At 38.9% G+C, this 19,597-nt stretch overlaps 1 protein-coding gene across 6 annotated transcripts; it reads left to right on the top strand.

Moving 5' to 3' along the window:
* Nucleotides 1–307: 307 nt before the first annotated feature.
* On the top strand, nt 308–19,570 carry LOC144037964 (troponin T, slow skeletal muscle-like). Of its 6 annotated transcripts, XM_077549888.1 has the most exons (26): nt 308–451; nt 552–720; nt 2,638–2,790; nt 3,726–3,865; nt 3,938–4,109; nt 4,310–4,411; nt 4,752–4,889; nt 5,050–5,127; nt 5,322–5,429; nt 6,201–6,285; nt 7,351–7,546; nt 7,645–7,833; nt 8,074–8,179; nt 8,280–8,396; nt 10,237–10,401; nt 10,489–10,617; nt 10,681–10,836; nt 12,194–12,307; nt 12,385–12,477; nt 17,687–17,803; nt 17,892–17,969; nt 18,057–18,170; nt 18,600–18,709; nt 19,122–19,212; nt 19,303–19,343; nt 19,427–19,549. In XM_077549888.1, the coding sequence occupies exons 3-26, from the start codon at nt 2,650–2,652 to the stop codon at nt 19,470–19,472; spliced, it is 2,826 nt and encodes a 941-aa protein (XP_077406014.1). In that variant the 5' UTR covers nt 308–451; nt 552–720; nt 2,638–2,649; the 3' UTR covers nt 19,473–19,549. The 6 variants fall into 6 exon arrangements, with proteins under 6 accessions (XP_077406014.1, XP_077406009.1, XP_077406010.1 ...); XM_077549883.1 differs by lacking the exons at nt 6,201–6,285; nt 17,687–17,803; nt 17,892–17,969; ... (3 more) ...; nt 19,303–19,343; nt 19,427–19,549 and adding exons at nt 5,733–5,820; nt 12,567–13,436 and having other exon boundaries at nt 435–451; XM_077549884.1 differs by lacking the exons at nt 17,687–17,803; nt 17,892–17,969; nt 18,057–18,170; ... (2 more) ...; nt 19,303–19,343; nt 19,427–19,549 and adding an exon at nt 12,567–13,436 and having other exon boundaries at nt 435–451.
* Nucleotides 19,571–19,597: the final 27 nt, after the last annotated feature.

The raw sequence follows: 19,597 nt of genomic DNA on the forward strand, positions 1-19,597 counted from the left end.
TGGTGACCATTTAACAGGGCACATAGAGACAGAAGACACAACAGATTCACACTGTCACTAAGGTGGGAACTGTTGCCTACATCGAAGCCAGGTGAGTGCTACATGAAAACTAGTGTGTAATTTAATTTCTGAGGTAGTTTACTAAAAAAATGTCTGCTCAACAATGCCAGTGACGTATGACAGGCGGAACAGTTAAATGTTCTTCCACTAGGTGGCAGAAGGTAATTAACCCAGGGGTCACCAACCTTTTTGAAGCTGAGAGCTACTTCGTTACTGATTAATGCTCAGGGCTATCAGTTAGATACACACTTCTGAATCTACGATGACAAGAATTGCTCGAAATGTTATTAATAATGTTTGTATATGTATTAATAATTAATGATATATGTGAAGAAACTGGCCATGTTAATGACTTTTCAATATTTTTATTTCTTTTCAAATGATCACTTATGTAAGTAACATAAAAAAATAAAGTAGTTGTATAATGATACTTGACGCTCCGACAACAGTGAACTCACTAACCCATAACACGATCTCGACATTTCCGACAGTTCCTGAAGGCATCATCGGGTCCATTCAGGAGACAAACTGTTCTGTTGTACAGTTTGCAGCCGAGGAGGGCCGACTGGACTACTGTGATACACCGACGGCTTTTGTCGATGTTTTAAGTGAAATATTGGATCCAGCGTTTCCGCTTTTCTACCCCGTAAAGACCAAAAGGTATGACAACACGAGCGTGGTCATAAATGTGTTAGTGTAAGGCTGACGTGACGACTGTGGCTATCATTACAGTACTGGGGCTAGTTCCAATTCAAATGGACTCGGCGTTGACCGATGACGATCACAGTTTTTCTCCATTTAGCTCACTTATATTCTGACCAATTCCTCGTAAAATACATCAATAGAAATGTTGAGGAAATAGAAATGCCCGCGTGAAGAAGAAGAAGGGAAACCACAGTGCAAAACAGGAACTAGCTTTTAGCTAACGTCAAATGTCTTTTCGTTAGGAACGTATTAAAGCCTGTGTGAAATTTGCACAACATACCTGCAAATAAACATATTTTCGTATGTTTGCCGTTCAAAAAGTGATGGCCAGCAGCAACATTATGAAACCCCCATAAAATCGCCACTACTCGCTCTGTTACGTCACTCATTGTTCACTTCAAACTTTTTAGGTTTTTGTGTGTCGTTGTATTCAATCATAAGATTACTGCAAAGGTGGAGACCCATTTAAATTTGTTGACAAAAAGAAATTATTAATCCAATGGGGTCTACTCGTGTTTTCCATTTGAGCTGACCTATTATCTTTATTTGGTACACATTAAAGTAAAGCACAGTGGTTGCATACCAGTGACGGGCGGGTGCATTTGGTACTTGGGCCTATAGTATATGTAGTGGGAATTTACACGTAATCCACTTATTAATGCCACTGCTATCTTGTCACAAATTATGCAATATATCATCATCTGGAGTATTAATTTGTGCTGATTGCTAAGAATAGTTTGTTGATAGCTTTAACAAGATAAGACAGACTCCCAATCAGAGGACAGAAATATGTGGGCCTGGGAAAATGTTGAATGAGTCCAAAATTATTTTGTTATTTTTTTATCAGTTGTTTTTTGCATGTACATTTTTGCAAATGTATCCAGAGCGTGCAAATAAAAGAATATTTCTGACAAAATTCTTGTCACAAACTGCAACAGTAATGATCATGTCAGTGGAGGCCACAAGGGCCACTAATGCCAGTAGTTTTATTTGCTCAAACAAAAGAGGGAGTGTTCTCACCTATAAAAGAAAATATTTCCTTATGCCACACCTACAGATGTTAGAGCAAAAAAAAAAAAAAAAAAAACTAAACAAAAAAACAGTTCTATAAAAAAGTGTGTACTACTTCGTTCGATCTTATGACTGTTCTGGGGTTTGAAAAAATTAAAGGCCTATAACCATTAAATGAAAACACTAACTCTTATCACTTGATCATAAGATGAGCAGTCAGGATAAAAATCATTGCCTTAACAACGCTGGTGTTTGACTCTGTATTGTGCTTGAGGAAGGGACGTACGCCATGATATATTTTGGATTTGGACTTCATTGAATCTCAACCCATGACAAAATATATATAAACCGAAAACAGCTTTTGCTATGGTGCTATCTGATGGGAACAGGACCTCAGGGCTGTAAGTGATGTCATAGCCTATTTATGGACATGAATCAATCCCATTCGCGAGGTGAAAATGAGTTCAATACGGAAAATAACAATAACATCAGCCAGTCAGCATTTTTAGATGTAGCTCAAGTAAGCTGACTTTGCATTTGAAATGAGTCGTTAATAAAATCAGCAGTGCATATTATGGCTTTTATGTTTCGCGACCGATCTTGCAAAAGTACTCGCGCCCTGTAAGACTGGTAGACCCTCACCCACTAAGAATCAATAAAATAATTGATAAGTCACCATCAACCTTGCAGCCTTCAGCCATGATAGCATTTTTCTCCTTGTGTATTGTTCTGTCTGTCAATTTGCATGCAATCGCCAGCATCCCATGATTAAGTGGGTTATTCCCGGTATGAAAAGCGTGATCTTCCTTAACCTCAAACCGCTGTCAGAAGCTTCACCCTAACCGCTCCTCTCTTCTTCAGTGCACAGTCATCATGGCGGAAGCCCACCAGGCAGTAGCCTTCCAGTTCACCGTCACCCCGGAGGGCATCGATCTGCAGCTGTCCCATCAGGCCCTCACCGAGATCTACCGCTCAGGCCTCCGCTCCTGGAAGAAGCGTATCATTCGACTCAAGGTCATTTTCGCCTCGTCATTCAGCCACGCAGAAGTTAATGAGTAGAAGAGTAAAACCTTTGCGCTAAATATGAACTCTTACATTGGATTGCTTGATGTCATTTGTGGACATAGTCAATCAATGAAGCAGCGGTTATGCTAGCCTTAACCCCTTCGGACCCATAGATGATTGCAGGGAGCGGACGTGACATCAAACCGATAAAAATGCATAATATGGACGATGTCAACACTTCTGGTTCATGATTGGATGCTAGCTAACCAATCACAATCGCAAGTTGATTTGCATGATGATCATGTTAAAAAATGTTCCATTTAAGCTTGGTGAGTTTACAACACGTTGCAAGCCATACTATCCCGGCGTCCGCTATAACAAACAAAAACATGAGATAACCCCAATTTTTTCCCCCTGTCGTTCTTATGTGGAAAAAGAGTCAAAATCAGTTAAAAAAAGAAGAAGAAAAAATGCGGGTCTGAAGGGATTTAAAAAAAACATAAATGCAGTAAGTTATTATGTTGCATCATTGTGGAAAAAGCGCATACTTACATATTGGGACACAATAATTGTTTCCTCCTTGAAAACAGGCCATTTTCTTATAGCATTAAGGGGTGCACATGTTTATATTCATGGAAAGAAATTCTCCTTTGGTCCCAAAAATGTTTGAGACAAATTGTAAAAACTGCAATATTGTTTTAAATATGTTTTCAATTGCCTTACCTATGTGAATAAAGTATAAATAAATGACACCGCATCTCATACTTACCCAAGAGCGTATATTATACTCCTACTTAGCAGCTCATGTCCATCATACATGCATAAAGTACATTTGGAAAACATTGTAATTTATTCATTATGTAAATAACTGTGAAACTGTGACACCAAAAGCGGATGGAATCGGATTAACAATCAATCTGTCGTCTCTCTCCCCCGACGAGCAGAACAGCGTGATCACAGGAGTGTATCCCGCCAGCCCGTCCTCCTGGCTCTTCGTGGTCATCGCCATCCTGGCCACCATGTACACCCGCTCCGACCCCTCCATGGGACTCATAGCCAAGATACAAGAGCACCTGCCAGTCAGGTAAGGAATAACGCACCCCACCTGCCATCCTAGATGATTTAGATCATGAAACAGTTTCTGCTCCTCACACAGCCAATCCATGAGCACCCAGTGTCAGACGGTGGTTTCGGCGGTGCTCTTCAGTACTTTATTGTGGCTCCTGCTCATCTTCACCATGCGCCTGTGCCTCAAGCAGCTCCTCTCGTACCACCGCTGGATCTTCGAGCAGCACGGAAAGATGTCCACCACCACTAAAGTCTGGGTGGTCAGTGCTTAGTTTCCTCCATTTTCTGTCTGCACCTCCCCACTTTCTGTGCTTTTTGTATCTTTTATTTATTATTATTATTATTATTGTATTTTTTATATTTTTTTAAAAAATTATTTTTTTTATTTTTTTTTATTTATTATTATTTTTTTATTATTATTATTATTATTTTTAACCACATGCTTGTGTCCTTATGCCAGGCACTGGTGCGCATCTTCTCTGGCAGAAAGCCTCTGCTCTACAGTTACCAGGGCTCGTTGCCAAACCTGCCTGTGCCAGCCATCAAGGACACACTCAAGGGGGTACGTTGCCCGTGTGACGCACAGGAAATGGCGGCTGGCTTTAGATCGCTTTGTTAATCATTTGATGTGTCAGTTGTGTGCCAGTTTTTAAAACCGGTCATGAAAAGCCTTAAGCATTACAAATTGAAATACAGTTCAGCAATAATAAATGTGATTTAAAATTCTTATTTTTTATTTGTGGTGCCTGGAGTCTACGAGTTGCTTCATGTTACAAATACCAATTGCTCTAATTTGAAAAAGAAAAATCTAGTGTCCAGCATGAAACACTAATGCCACTTAGTGGCAGAAAACGACCTCAACACGAATCTATGACTCTCTCTGGCCTGTTTTTCCTGTTCAGTTTTTGGAGTCCGTGCGTCCGCTGATGGATGACACCCAGTACGAGCGTATGACCATGCTGGCCGGCGAATTTGAGAGCCGCCTTGGAAATCGCCTGCAGTGGTACCTCAAACTCAAATCTCTCTGGGCTTCCAACTACGTGAGTAAACCACCATTTAATCTACTTCCACTTTGGAAAATGTCGTTAACAATGTATGCCTTTGAGAGTTTCTGTGATCAATTATTTATGCTGACTCAGCAGGCCACGGCCAGGCTATATTATTAGCTTTCTCACTGTAATGTTTTTTAATGTCTTTTAGGTCAGCGACTGGTGGGAGGAATACGTGTATTTGCGAGGAAGGAGCCCCATTATGGTCAACAGTAACTATTACGGCATGGTATTATGCAAATATATTTTACTTCATATATATACTGTAGGTTTTTCGTTGAAAGTATCTGTATTTTGTATCGGTGACTACTCAAGAATTGAGTTTTCGTACTAGTATTGATCTGAAAAGTGGTATCGAACATCCCTAATTTTTGTATTAACCACAACTGTCATCAAGTTTGTGTGAATCTCATCCCCCCCAAGGACTTCCTGTACGTGACCCCCACACCGATCCAGGCAGCCAGAGCCGGTAACACCATCCACGCAATGCTCCTGTACCGCCGCAAGCTCAACAGAGAAGAGCTCAAACCTGTGAGTTTAGCCACTGTTGCCAAGGCAACACGAACTGTGATTCCTTTTGAATGCGATCAGGGGGGGGCCGTTTATATCTGTTTTTGTAATCATCTGTGGAGTTTTATTGCATGTAATGTGCATGTCCTTATTTTTTGGGTTTTCACGTGTATGCAAAAACCCTCGTGTTCTCATATCATGCTCGTTTTCCTCCCCTTGCCCCCATTTTTACTGTATTTTTTTTTTTACCCCCTTCATTCCCCACCCTCCAACTCCTTCATTGCAAATGTCTTCCCTTTGCCCCCCCCCTACATCACCCCTCAGAGTCGCGTACCTGGCACTGTCATTCCTCTATGTGCGGCTCAGTGTGAGAGGATGTTCAACACCACACGCACTCCTGGAGAGGAGACGGGTAAAGAGACAGACATGGACACACACACACACACACATAATGTGTCAACATTCCTTCAAAATGGCCTCTTGTCCAGATGTTGGATCCACAATGCGGGGAAAAAAAAATTAGCATTTCAAGTTGTGTGTGAGTCTTGTCATCCCTCACCTGTCGCCTTTCGACCCGTTGACCTCTGTCAGGCCGTTGTCTTAAATAACTAACGTCTGTTTTCTTATCTGCCCACACGTCACCTTCTTCTCTCATCTTCCCTCGGTTTCTTTCTCCATTCCATTCTCTTCGGTTTCCTCTCCTTTTTCTCACTGGCGCTGCTGCCGTGCGCACTTCTTCTTCTTCTTCTTCTTCTTCTTCTTCTTCTTCTTTGTCGTCTTCTTCCGACTCAGTGGTTGTTGAGGTCTGCAGTTCCTTGCTGTTCCTATCAGTTTGAGAGGATGTTTGACACGTGTCGAATCCCTGGAACGCTAACAGGTAGTATTTATACTTTTTTTATCAAGCCGGATCGTTTCTCATTTTAGTGCTTTAGATTGACAGGGTTTCTGCAGGTGATTAAAACGCACTAGATAGATTTTGCTCAAATGAAGGCCTTAAAAAAAACATTGCATACGATGTCTGGAGACATTTATATACAATTGATGTAAGAACATTGTTCGTTCACAAGAAAAATGTACTGTTCCTGTCACCAACGTCTAACATGAAACACTAATGCCCCCTAGTGGCAGAAAATTACCGCAACACAAATTTAAGTCAATGTTTCACACTCCTTTTAACTGTTAAGTATACTACAAATAAATTAGTTACTATAAAATTACTGTAACAGTGAACTAAAATACGACCACATTTGTGTTTGATAACCATATTTGTCCACTTCCATGTTAACAAAATGTGAAAAACTTGAAAAAATTTTTTTGTACATTTACAACCAATATAATGTGCAAATTGCAAGTTAACTATGGAAATCCTGCATTTAATCGACTGACAGCCCTAATATATAAACTGAGTGTGCATATGTGTGTGTGTGCGTGTGCATTATGACGTAGGCGTTAAATTAGATTTGCTAACACCTGCAGGTACCCTGATGTAGAACACGACCCCTAACGAGTATAGTTCTAACCTTGTGTCACTTTAGTGGATAGCGAAAAATGGACCCTTTCACTTTTTGTTATTTATATGTAATTTCAAACCAAAAGCGCAAATTGCATCCTTTCAACTCAGGCCCAGTGCTCCTCCTCCTCCCTTTCCTCTTGTAGACTTCTCTCAAATATGCTGTAGTTCTACTGGGCAATCCCCGACCGGCCTTTCATATTTGGATGCAGGCGAAGTTCCCTGTAAATTGAATCACTTTGTGGCTTTGGCAAACTGCAGCCGTTTCTGCAGGGATGCTCATTCACACCTAGCTTACGTGCGCTGAATCCAACCAGCCGTGCGGAATGTTCAACTTCAACAATGCTCAATAAAGCTGCACACGAGCAACACCTTTCAAGATTGTGAGCTGCATGCAAAAACAGAACGCATATCCGCTTTTCCCTCTTGAAGACATCGTGCAGCACTGGCAGGACAGCGATTACGTCGCCGTCTACCACAGAGGACGCTACTTTCGGCTCAGGGTCTACCAGGCGGGCCGACTGCTCTCCCCCAGGGAGATCGAATTCCAGATTCAGAAGATCCTCGATGACCCGTCGCCACCCTGCACGGGAGAAGCCAAACTCGGCGCTTTGACCGCCGGCGACAGGTCCGTCTGACAAGCGACCGCTCTTTTATTTTTTTTTTAGATCAAAGGAGATGCAAGACAAACTGGATTTTCTTTCAAATGTCGCTTTTCAAACCTAGAATTCCGTGGGCGCAAGCCAGGAGCAAGTACTTCGGCAGCGGGATCAACAAGCGCTCGCTGGACTGCATCGAGAAAGCCGCGTTCTTTGTGGCCCTCGATGACGACGAGCAGGGCATGATGGGAGACGACCCGTCGGGCACTCTGGATCGCTATGCGAAATCCTTGTTGCACGGGAAATGTTACGACAGGTAGTTGGAGTCCAAAGTGAACTATGCACGCGCAACCATGTTTGTAGTTTTTGTATACATAACATACAAATGTTAATTGTGGGATTAAGCAAATTATTTTTATTTTTATTTTTATTTTTATTTTTATTTTTATTTTTATTTTTATTTTTATTTTTATTTTTATTTTTATTTTTATTTTTATTTTTATTTTTATTTTTATTTTTATTTTCCTGGAGAATCCAACTTTTCTCTGTTGCACAGGTGGTTCGATAAGTCTTTCTCGGTGGTCATCTTCAAGAACGGTAAGAACGGTATCAACGCGGAGCACTCGTGGGCCGACGCGCCGGTGATCGCGCACCTGTGGGAGGTGAGCGGGAGCGTCCAAGAGCCGCTTGCCTCGTCAATGGATCCAAATGTCAACAATTTTTGAATATTTTTATTTTTTTTTTTTAAATCTGTCTTTTCAGTACGTCGTGGCCACCGACTGTTTCCAGCTCGGTTACAACAGCGAAGGTCACTGCAAAGGTGATGTGGATCCTTCACTTGCAGAACCTCAGAAGCTCACCTGGAAAATTCTTCCAGAGGTTAGTTGGGTTTTTACATAATCCCACAATATTTTGCAGTTCATCTATCAAGGGTTTCTATCGTTTTGAAATGTGTTTACAATGTATTGAATTGTGTAATGAGAATAAAAGTTTTTTTTATTATGTTGAAATATGTAAGCAAAGTAACTTTATATAGTTTCATACACAAGGTAACTCCATGTGCGTCAATTACATGGTTAAAAGTGCAGCATGTAAAGGCTTTTAAAAAAACTAAAGACTTAATAAACAAAGTACAATATATTTTTAAAAATTTTGATTTAAAAAAAAAATATATATAAATAAAAATAAAAAAAAAAATATATATATATATATTTTTTTAAATTTTGATTTTTAAAAATGCTTTAACTAACTCAGCCCAATCACAGGCATGGGTAGAATAGTTTTTAACTCATTCACTGCCATTGACGGCTATAGACGTAAAAAATTCATTGGCACTATTTCTATTAGTTTAACATTTTTTTTCCACTTTTGTTAACGAGTATGAAAACCTCAAATTTGTATTTAGAAATACAGATATAAAATGTGTGATTAATTAAAAATTTTCATCGCCTGACGCGACTTAAAGATTATGAAAAATTCGGGGCGTCAGGCGATTAAAATTTTTAATCGTAATTAATCACATGACTTCACTAGTTAACTCACAAGTAATCACAAATTTTATATCTGTTCTAAATGTACAATAAAAAAATATAGGTTTTCATCCTCTTGTTAACAAAAGTGGAATTTTTTTTTAAACTAATAGAAATTTGTTTTTAACTCATTCACTGCCATTGACGGCTATAGACGTAAAAAATTCATTGGCACTATTTCTATTAGTTTAACATTTTTTCCCACTTTTGTTAACGAGTATGAAAACCTCAAATTTGTATTTAGAAATACAGATATAAAATGTGTGATTAATTAAAAATTTTCATCGCCTGACGCCACTTAAAGATTATGACAAATTCGGGGCGTCAGGCGATTAAAATTTTTAATCGTAATTAATCACATGACTTCACTAGTTAACTCACAAGTAATCACAAATGTTATATCTGTTCTAAATGTACAATTAAAAAATATAGGTTTTCATCCTCTTGTTAACAAAAGTATAATTTTTAAATAGAAATAGTTCAAATGAATTTTTGACGTCTATAGCCGTCAATGGCAGTGAACGAGTTAATCTGGATGTTAAAATATTCATTGCGGCATGTGGGAAGATTATGTTATGTCTTAATTTATTGTTATAAAAGTTTTATGAAGGTCTCTATATCTCAGATTTTGGCATTTAGGTCTGGGACATAACTCCTAGCCTGGCAAGCCACACCCACTTTCTTGAAAAAGAAACGGGTCTGGAGAGGCATCCATAGACCGCGATTCGGCACCGGCCGAAAACAGGCCGGCCAATCAAATGTGTCTATTTACGTGACGTCACTCTTCAAGTTTTTCCTGCAACAACAACATAAGTCATTCACTACTGTCTCTCTTCGGCTAGTAGCCATGTTTGGATATTTACTTTAAAAAAAAAAAAAGACTCCACCGAGTCGCTTTTCTGACGTCATGTCCGCTCATTGGTTCATTCTCAGTTTTGCCCCGCCTCAGAAATGAGAGTGAGTCTGACACAAAGCTATTATGCTATTGTATGAATGGCAACAAGTAAATAGAAGTCGAAAGGGGAATACGTTGTACTTTATGCCCTCTAGTGGAGGAGAATTGAATGGTTCTTGCTCTCACTATATGTCACTCACTTACTGCCATACAAACAACGATACAATATTTGTAGTAGATGAATAAAAAAAAAAATGTAAATGTTGAACCCTGTATATTTCTCTGCATGTCACAGTGCGAGGAGCAGATCTCGCAGTCCCTGGCAGTAGCCCAAGCCTTGGCCGACGACATCGACTTCCACGTGATATCGTTCCGAGACTTCGGCAAGGGAAAGATCAAGAAGTGTCGAGTGGGTCCGGACGCCTTCATCCAGGTGGCTCTTCAGTTGGCCTACTTCAGGGTAAGGGAACGCCTGCAATCTCGACGGGTCTCGGGACCCTGCGGTTGGTTACATGTGCTACAAACCATTCTCGTCATGATGTTCCAGAATCGCAAAACGTTTTGCCTGACCTACGAGGCCTCCATGACCCGTCTGTTCAGGGAAGGCAGGACCGAGACGGTTCGCTCCTGCAGCAATGAGAGCAGTGCCTTTGTCAAAGCGCTTGTGGGCGGAGAGGTGAGATTGTAAACATTCGCAACCTATTTTTAATGCAACTCAAAATTGCTGTTTCTCCACCAGTCAGCAGACGTATGCAGGCGTTTGTTCCGTGCGGCATCGGAAAAGCACCAGAACCTTTGCCGCATGGCGATGACCGGCGCCGGCATCGACAGACACCTCTTTTGCCTCTACGTCGTGTCCCAGTACCTCGGAGTGGAGTCGCCTTTCTTGAAAGAGGTAAAAAAAAAAAAATTAAATGCCCAGATGAGTACGAAGAGCCCTGACTGTTTTACTCTGACTGCACCTATCAGCTTTTATCTTCCCTTTTATAATAGAGTGTGCGGACCCTCACACTCCACAGTTTCTTTGGGGCGGGAAGGGGCGGAGTTTTTCTGACCTTATTTGAAGTCATGTCTTCATTTGTCAACTCTGGCTGTTGCTTTAAGATCGTGCACGTACTCGCACGCGCACTATGCACGAGCCTGACACAGATGTTGCAGTTACGCTTTGGGCCAGAAGGTGGCAGTCGCAAGTAAAAAAAAAAAAAAGTGACAAACTGCACAAAGATCCCATTTAACTTTTTGACTGCCAGACGTTTTCAGAAAAGGGATGCCGTGGGTGCCAGCCGATTTAAGCATTTTTGACTGATCTTTCAAGGTCCACAGAAAATGTTGTGTTTGGACTATGGAAACACACATACTACCAAATGAAAGATTAGACTCTCATCTTTCATCAGAAAAAAAAGTTTGTTTCTACCTTATTTCGTTTTTGAGTAATCAACAATAGAAAATGGTTAGTTTCACCTCTGTTTTGAAACAAACGTCTTTTAACGTCTTTGGCACTCCTCCAATAGGATTTTACTAAACGTTATTTAACGTTTTTGGCAGTCAAAGAGTTAAAAAGCATTGCAAGTCCATAAATTGATTTTGCACAAATGAAGGCCTTAAATGCCGATGTGCAGAATAATTAAAAATGTAAATCCAATTGATGTAAAAACTTTTCTTGCTTTATTTTACATGCGTTGTGCAAAGGAGTCACTACAAAACAATTTAGTAATAATAAATGTCATAAACATATATGTATTTGTGGGGGTTAGTGACTGTCACTTGTTATAATTTACAATGAACAAAGTTTTTTCATGTTCCAAAATACCAATTGTTTTGAATTTGAAAAGGGAAAAAAAATGTCCAACATGAAACACGAATGCCACCTAGAGGCAGAAAATCACCGCAACACAAATTCAATTTTTCACACTTCTTGAACGGTGTAAGACTTTTCAAATAACTTTATGATTTACTTACTGTAAAAAGAAGCTGCTAATTTTTTTTTTTATTTGGAAACCTCATTTGTCCGCTTTTATGTGAAGTGTATGAAAATTTTGTGTGATTAATTTGCAATTAATCACAAGGTAACTATGTTAAATCATGCGATTAATTACGATTAAAAATGATAATCGACTGACAGCCCTAATATATGTGTATTAATGTATATGCGTGCGCTCGTGTGTGTTTGTAAAATACGACGTGGGCACTAAATTAAGTTCAATTAGATTTGCTGATTGCTCAGATTCGAAAGTCTTGTTGATTCTTTTCAGGTGTTGTCAGAGCCCTGGAGGCTGTCCACCAGTCAAACATCCATCCAGCAGGTGGAGCTGTTTGACCTAGTGAACCACCCAGAATACATTTCCTGCGGGGGAGGCTTTGGTCCGGTCAGTGCTACTTTTGGAACTTAGCATTTGTGAGTAAGTTCATCAAGATGTACGTTTTTGTCTATTTGCCTTTTCAGGTGGCTGATGACGGTTACGGGGTGTCGTACTACATCGTGGGCGAGAGCCTGATCAACTTCCACATCTCCTGCAAGCACTCCTGTCCCGACACTGTGAGTTTCACATCCTCGCGTGAGATCCAAAACTTCAAGGTGGATGATAAAAGTTGCCATTTTTTTTTGGTGTGTGTGTCCACTTCAAGGGCGCCCACAAGTTCGGTGCTCAGATCACAAAAGCCTTGCACGACCTGCTGGAGCTGATGAGCCCCGGCCAGAAAGAGCCCAGCAAAAGCGAGGAGAGTCGGCCCGAGGTCAAGAAAAACCTGTAGACGAGAAAAGAAGAGGGGATCCTTGAAGGGAAGATGTTTCAGCAAATTGTTACTAAGGTTGAGGGAAGTCTGGGCATGTTCTCATAAATAAGCCAATCAAATCTAAGACAGCTCAGTTTGAGGGAATCTGGTATAAGTGATGTTTTTACTACGTAGGTTTATATATTTGGGGTTGACCACAGAATAACGTGTCATAAAGTTCCACTAGGTATGAATACTCCTATTTTTTTCCTGTTTAAAAAAAAAAAAAAAAAAAGGTTCATATTTATTTTTCAGTTGATGTACAGGGGCATGTTTATGTTTTGATACCAATGACCGCTTTTAGTATTTGCGCTTCTGTTCGCTTGGATGTTGTGCAGACAACGCGCACACGCACACACGTATGACACCTGAAACATTCCTTCACTTAAAAACATTTAGCGCATTTGATTAGCACTACAGTAAAATGTTATGGTTCTCATGTGCCAAAGGCTTTTGTTTTTCAAATCCAGTCAGGCATTTTAAATGATGGTTAAGCACGCCTTCTCCTTGTATGTATCAATGTTTCTTTGTTTTTTTTTTTAAATCTTTCCAATTCTTTCCAAGCACCATAACAATGCAACATATGTTTTTGGACATGTGCAGGTCAGATTGTGGACTTAGTGTCGCGGAAACAAGCTCCTTGCTTCTCACACATGCTTACTGAGTTTTATCTGAATTTTTAATGAAATGTTAAAAGTTAACATAAAAACATAAACAGAAATAAGTGCTTGTCGTGTGCTTTTTTTTTTTTTTTTTTTTTTTTTTTTTTTTTTACAATTTGTTTTCCTGTCCTACTGCCAAAAAGCTATCGTGACTGAAGCTGCAGCGATGATCTTGAGATGTTAAAAGAAAAGAAAAGGTTCTTTTGTTCTGAGCTGTCACCACCTGTCTTTTTTTGTCTTCTCATTTCAGCCGTGAGCTCAGCAACGAAGCGCTCGCTCGCGAGCCGCTCTGCCAGACTTGGGCTTCAGCTCCCAAAAGCCGACAATAATCCGCTTGCTCATTTTTATTCCGCGTCCCCTTCTTGTCAACCCCCACGCCGGAGCCTTTTATAAAAGAGCCGCTGCCCGACACAGTCCGCTCATTACGTCCGTCTGACACTAAACTGGTACGTACGCTGACTTTTCTTTAGATTTTATGCATCGTGTGTGTTTTTTTTTTTTAATCGCTTTATTTGTTACGAGTTGTTTTTTTGCACTCACAACTGCATGTTTTCCATTCATTGCTGCCACCTTTTTTTTCTTTTTACACAGGAAGTAATCATAATTTAGTGAATGGAGAGATGCATATTTATTTGAGAGGTGACATATTTAAGGGTTGCCTGTAAATCCCTTACAATTTTTTTTTAACTTTGTTTAACTCTTTGACTGCCAGACGTTTTCAGAAAAGGGATGCCGTGGGTGCCAGCCGATTTAAGCATTTTGACTGATCTTTCAAGGTCCACAGAAAATAATGTGTTTGGACTACGGAAACACACGTACTACCAAATGAAAGATTGGACTCTCATCTTTCATCAGAAAAAAAAAGTTTGTTTCTACCTTATTCCGTTTTTCAGTAATCAACAATAGAAAATGGTTAGTTTCACCTCTGTTTTGAAACAAACGTCTTTTAACGTCTTTGGCACTCCTCCCTAGGGTTTTACTAAACGTTATTTAACGTTTTTGGCAGTCAAAGAGTTAAAAATAATATGACTCAAGTAAAAGCAAAAAGTACTCCTGTAAGTAATTCAGTAAACAAAAAAAAGTACTTAAGTACGGAGTAACTGATGAGTACTTTATTTTTTTTTTTTGGAGCATGAACATCAAAAATATCAAATTGGAATTCTGATGTCGCTCAATGTAATGGAGTAAAAGTAGTGTTTCTTGACAACAATAATATAGTGAAAAGTATCAACTACCTTGACAAATACAATTCAGATACGGTATCGGTGCTAATTCCAGCCTTATTTTAAGGTATCGGTACACAAGATGTTAGTTAGTCAACATCATTATTGGTCGCCCTCTTGTGGCCATTTTACAATCAGCAACTAGAAATTTAAAGAATAGAAAATTGCCATTAATTTGAATTTCATGCAATTTTAAGGAATCATTGTATTTTGGGATATCTGTATCAGGAAATATTCAATCGCTTAAAAAAAAAAAGTTAAAATTTTGCCTTTTAAAAAAAATATATAAAATATATAAAAAAAAATTTAGGCAGGAATATTTTTTTCAACAACAAAAAAAAATTGGACAGATTTGTTTTGTCTGAATGGAATTTTTTTTTTATCGAATGCGAACAAGTTAATTTTTCCAAAGAGACATTTCGGATATTTAAAGAAAAATAAAAAAAGACTTAATTCATGCATTTCCCATTGATACCAGATCTTAATTGACCTCGGCTCCCCACACCGAATGAATTTAAATGATTCATTTATTCCAAGTTATTTTGCGGCTCCCCAAACTAAGCAGTAAGTATCTATACCACTTTAACAGCTTATGCGCTTCATGTGTTAACGCTTGACACCCTTGCTCACACGCTTCTCCCATCAGGGTGTGATAATAAACGTTGTATTTACTTCAGCTTCTCCTCATGGGACAGTTTTAGCACCACACGACTCACACTGGAGCGTAACGTGTTTATTACGCTGTCGTGTTAAGTGAAAGTTATGTCAACTAATGCTAATACTAATAGCAGTGCTCCATCATTAAGGGCTATACGATGGTATACAAGAAATCATGATGCCCAAACTGTTTAATTCTGTAAGTTTATACAGTACAATACCATAGTAGAGTATAAAAAATATATTTTGCAAAAAAAAATTGAGGCTGGAACGGATTAATGGCATTTCCATTCATTTCAATGGGGAAAGATGATTTGAGATCAATAAATTCCTCAGTCAAGGCACCACTGTATGACTACATCGCTCACTTCAGCCGTGGAGCAACGTGAGGAATTCCCTGGCCAAGCTCTGGCGTGTTGACCTTTTGCCATGTTTATTCTCATTGACGTGGTCTGAATGTGCTTCATGGTTAGCCAAAGCTCTCAAATTATGCGGGGAGCCTTCATCCGTCATGTTAATGCGCTCGTGTCCGGACATGTCCCCGTTATTAATCGTTTAGGCAACCGCTGTCAACATGGGCTATGTGACAAACAAAAGAATGTCGTTTAATAAAATGATAATAATCACCACAAGACACACACAGTTTTGTGTGTGTGTGTGTGTTTTTTTTTTTTTAAGTTTTGAGTCTACCATTTTCCATTCTTTTGTAATGCTGCCATCTGCTGGCGATTGTGCGTCATTACAATTGTACCGAAGCTCTAGTTTGGCTGTTGATCTACAACATCAGCTCCTCTGCCCCTTCCATTGCAAAAAAAAAAAAAAAAGGTCTGATGAGTACACTGACTCAAATAAACTCATTAATAAATCCCATTGGATTAATTGCTGAAGCAAAGTTGTGACCAGCAATTGTATAAAAATGTTTCTCCAAACTCAAAAGTGTGTTCACCGTGTGAGTTTCCCCTCAGGTCGGCCCCAATGCAAGTAGATTAAACGGTAATAGGAGAGCCGGTGGGTGTTAACAGTCGCCGGCCGGCCGGTTCTAAGCCGTCCGCCGCGCGTCCTTTGGAGTAAATCAAATTAAACAAGAATGATGGGCTCTCCACCGCGGCCTCTTTTCTATTCCTAGATCATAATCACAACAAATGCTCTTTTGACTTGCTGTGTTGTCTTTGAACAAAGTCACAGTCATCATGTCCTGTATATCGCTATACCCCCCCCCCCCAAACTGACAGTGTTTTTTTTTTTGCACTTAAGATGCTCAGTTTTTAACTCTCAACAGTATTTAATTTCTTATTTGTGTTTTCCAGTGTCACAATGTCTGATTTAGAAGATCACGGGTGAGTCGCCTACATTCTTTCAATTCCAACAAGTTCGCCAAACATAATCTTCCACTTTTCATTTTCCATGTTTTCATCTAGAGTGCACCAGGAAGGTAAGTCAGGCCAATTAAAAAAATAATAATAATAAAAAAATAAATAATAATATTTATCACTCTTGACCCCTTTGTCCTCCACAGAAGAAGATGAGCAGGGAGAAGGAGGTAAGAATATATTTAAGGATTTCTTTAAAAAAAAAAAAAAAAAAAAAAGTGCTTTTTGAGTTTTCTGTACTTATTAATTTCCATCTTTCAACTGTTTCGGTTAACACGTTGAAGGAGAACGGCCCAAGCACAAGTGAGTCACTTTATTAGGCACAACCTGCACATCCAATACCATAAAGATTTATCGCTCCCATTAATTAAGCCAAATAATATTTAACATTACAGTAATTGCTGGATTTAGACTGCGGGTGTACCTAATGAAGTGGCCCATGATAACTTTTGTTTTTATTTGACAGGCTGTTGGCCACACAGCTCGCGCCCCCAAAGATCCCTGAAGGCGAAAGGGTTGACTTTGATGTATGTTCCGCTCATAGTTTTATTTTTAAAATGATTGTAGCTTAGTAATTAACTCATTCACTGCCATTGACGGCTACAGACGTCAAAAATTCATTTGAACTATTTCTATTAGTTTAACATTTTTTTCCACTTTTGTTAACAAGAGTATAATAAACAAATAAGTAACTAATAAATAAGTACAATTTGTGATTTATTGTCAGTTAACTAATGAAGTCATGCGATTAATTACAATTAAAAATTTTAATCGCCTGTTGAGATGATTATTAAAAATTTGTGGCGTTAGGCGATTAGTTTTTTTTTTTTTTTAACTTCAATAGTTAACTCACGTTTAATCACAAATTTGACATCTGTTCTAAATGTACAATTAAATAATCTAGGTTTTCATACTCTTAACAAAAGTAGAATTTTTTTTTAAACTAATATAGTTTAAATTATTTTTTGACGTTTATAACCGTCAATGGCAGTGAATGAGTTAAAAAAAAAAAAAGTTTAAAAGGATAAAAGCTGTTATTTTTTGTTGTGGTTTCTCATCAGGATATCCACAGAAAGCGTATGGAGAAAGATCTTCTGGAGCTTCAAACCCTGATCGATGTCCACTTTGAGCAGAGAAAAAAAGAAGAGGAGGAGCTCATCGGGCTCAAATCAAGAATTGTATATATATATATATATATTTTTTTTTTTAATGCAAATGAAAAAACACACAACCAGAATCCCAGATAAATATGTTTTTGCGCCATAGGAGGGTCGCCGGGCAGAAAGGGCCGAGCAGCAGCGCGTGAGGGCGGAAAAAGAGCGTGACCGACAGTCCAGGATTGCGGTGATTAATTCATTAACCGACATGCTTTCCGACATGCTGCCGCCTGGAAAACTCCCGGCATTGGAGCCTTAACTGTGGCGTCCGCAGGAGGAGAGGCAGAGGAAGGAGGAAGAGGAGGCCAAAAAGAGGGCGGAGGACGACGCCAAGAAGAAGAAAGTGCTCTCAAACATGGGGGCTCACTTTGGAGGATTCCTGGCCAAGGTTGGTGGGGTTGTTGACAAATTATTAATATTGAACTAAAAAAAAAAAACCCGAAGGAGATCAGGGCCAATATAGAAATAATGTATTAATTAACTGTATTAATTTTTGTTCCTTTCCAGGTTCACACTGTGCCCCCCTTTTTAAAGTTGCCCTTACTTTTTCCATCTCCTTATGGATTTTTTTCACCATTTTTGAACTAAAAAAAAAAAGGTGTAGGAGATCAGGGCCAATATAGAAATAATGTATTAATTAACTGTATTAATTTTTGTTCCTTTCCAGGTTCACACTGTGCCCCCCTTTTTAAAGTTGCCCTTACTTTTTCCATCCCCTTATGGATTTTTTTCACCTTTTTTTTTTTTTCACGTTTCTTGGACGAGTGGAATTGTTCTTTTAGGATCAATAAAGTCATCCAAATCTGAATGGTTGCAGGTGGAGCAGAGGCGGGGCAAGAAGCAAACGGCGAGGGAGATCAAGAAGAAGACGCTGTCGGAGAGGAAGGAGCCGCTAGCGATTAAAGATCTGAGAGAGGACGCTCTCAGGTCACTCGCAAATATACTTTTGACGTTTACAATCATGAATATTTTTGGTGTTCTTGTACTGAGATGACCTTTTCGGGTTTGACAATTATTACCCACGCAATTTTGGGTTACTTTTACTCAAGTTGGATTGATTATTTATATATATAAAATAAAAAATATATATTTTTTAAATTAAAATAAATAAAAAAAGATATATATATATATATATATATATATATATATATATAATCAATCCAACTTGAGTAAAAGTAACCCAAAATTAAAATAATAATAATAAAAAATATATATATATTTTTATATTTATATCTTAAATTTTTAATATTTAAAAAAAATTTTTTTTTTTACATATTTTTTTTTTACATTTTTTTTATTTATTTTAATTTTTTTTTTTAAAAATTTATTAATTTTTTAGAAAAAGAGCTGGGGAGATGTGGGAGTGCATCTACCAGCTAGAGTCTGAGAAATTTGACTTCGCCGAGAAGATGAAGAGGCAAAAGTACGAGGTGAGTCCAGATAAAAGCAGTACTGAATTTCAGCAAATGGCAAAATCTCACATAGTAAATTCTTTACTTTTTTTCCGGCGCCTACTCCAGATCACCGTCCTCCTGAACAGAATCCAACATGCTCAAAAGTTGTGAGTTGATGACACACAGCAGCGTAAGTACGACCGACCGGGTGGCAATATACTCAAAAGATCTTCTCTTGTGTTGGGAGCAGCAAAAAGGGCCACGGGAAGGGGAAGGTTGGAGGACGCTGGAAGTAAGTCGACGACCTCAAGTGGCAGAAAAAAAAAAATAAGGCGGCAAAGGGAGAAAAAAAAAAAGTTGCAAATTTGTAGTGTCGCACTACTTGGGAACAGACGTGAATAAATTGCTGTGTTGCATGAAA

Source organism: Vanacampus margaritifer, chromosome 18 (assembly GCF_051991255.1).
Source record: "Vanacampus margaritifer isolate UIUO_Vmar chromosome 18, RoL_Vmar_1.0, whole genome shotgun sequence".
NCBI classification, from domain to species: Eukaryota; Metazoa; Chordata; class Actinopteri; order Syngnathiformes; family Syngnathidae; genus Vanacampus; species Vanacampus margaritifer.

Bases quoted from the DNA above. Each gene is read 5' to 3' on its own strand.
- LOC144037964 (XM_077549888.1), top strand. From the start codon at position 2,650: ATGGCGGAAGCCCACCAGGCAGTAGCCTTCCAGTTCACCGTCACCCCG. The intron at 18,171-18,599 runs GTTGGTGGGGTT...GAATGGTTGCAG, and splicing joins TTGGAGGATTCCTGGCCAAG to GTGGAGCAGAGGCGGGGCAA. The intron at 19,213-19,302 runs GTGAGTCCAGAT...CGCCTACTCCAG, and splicing joins TGAAGAGGCAAAAGTACGAG to ATCACCGTCCTCCTGAACAG.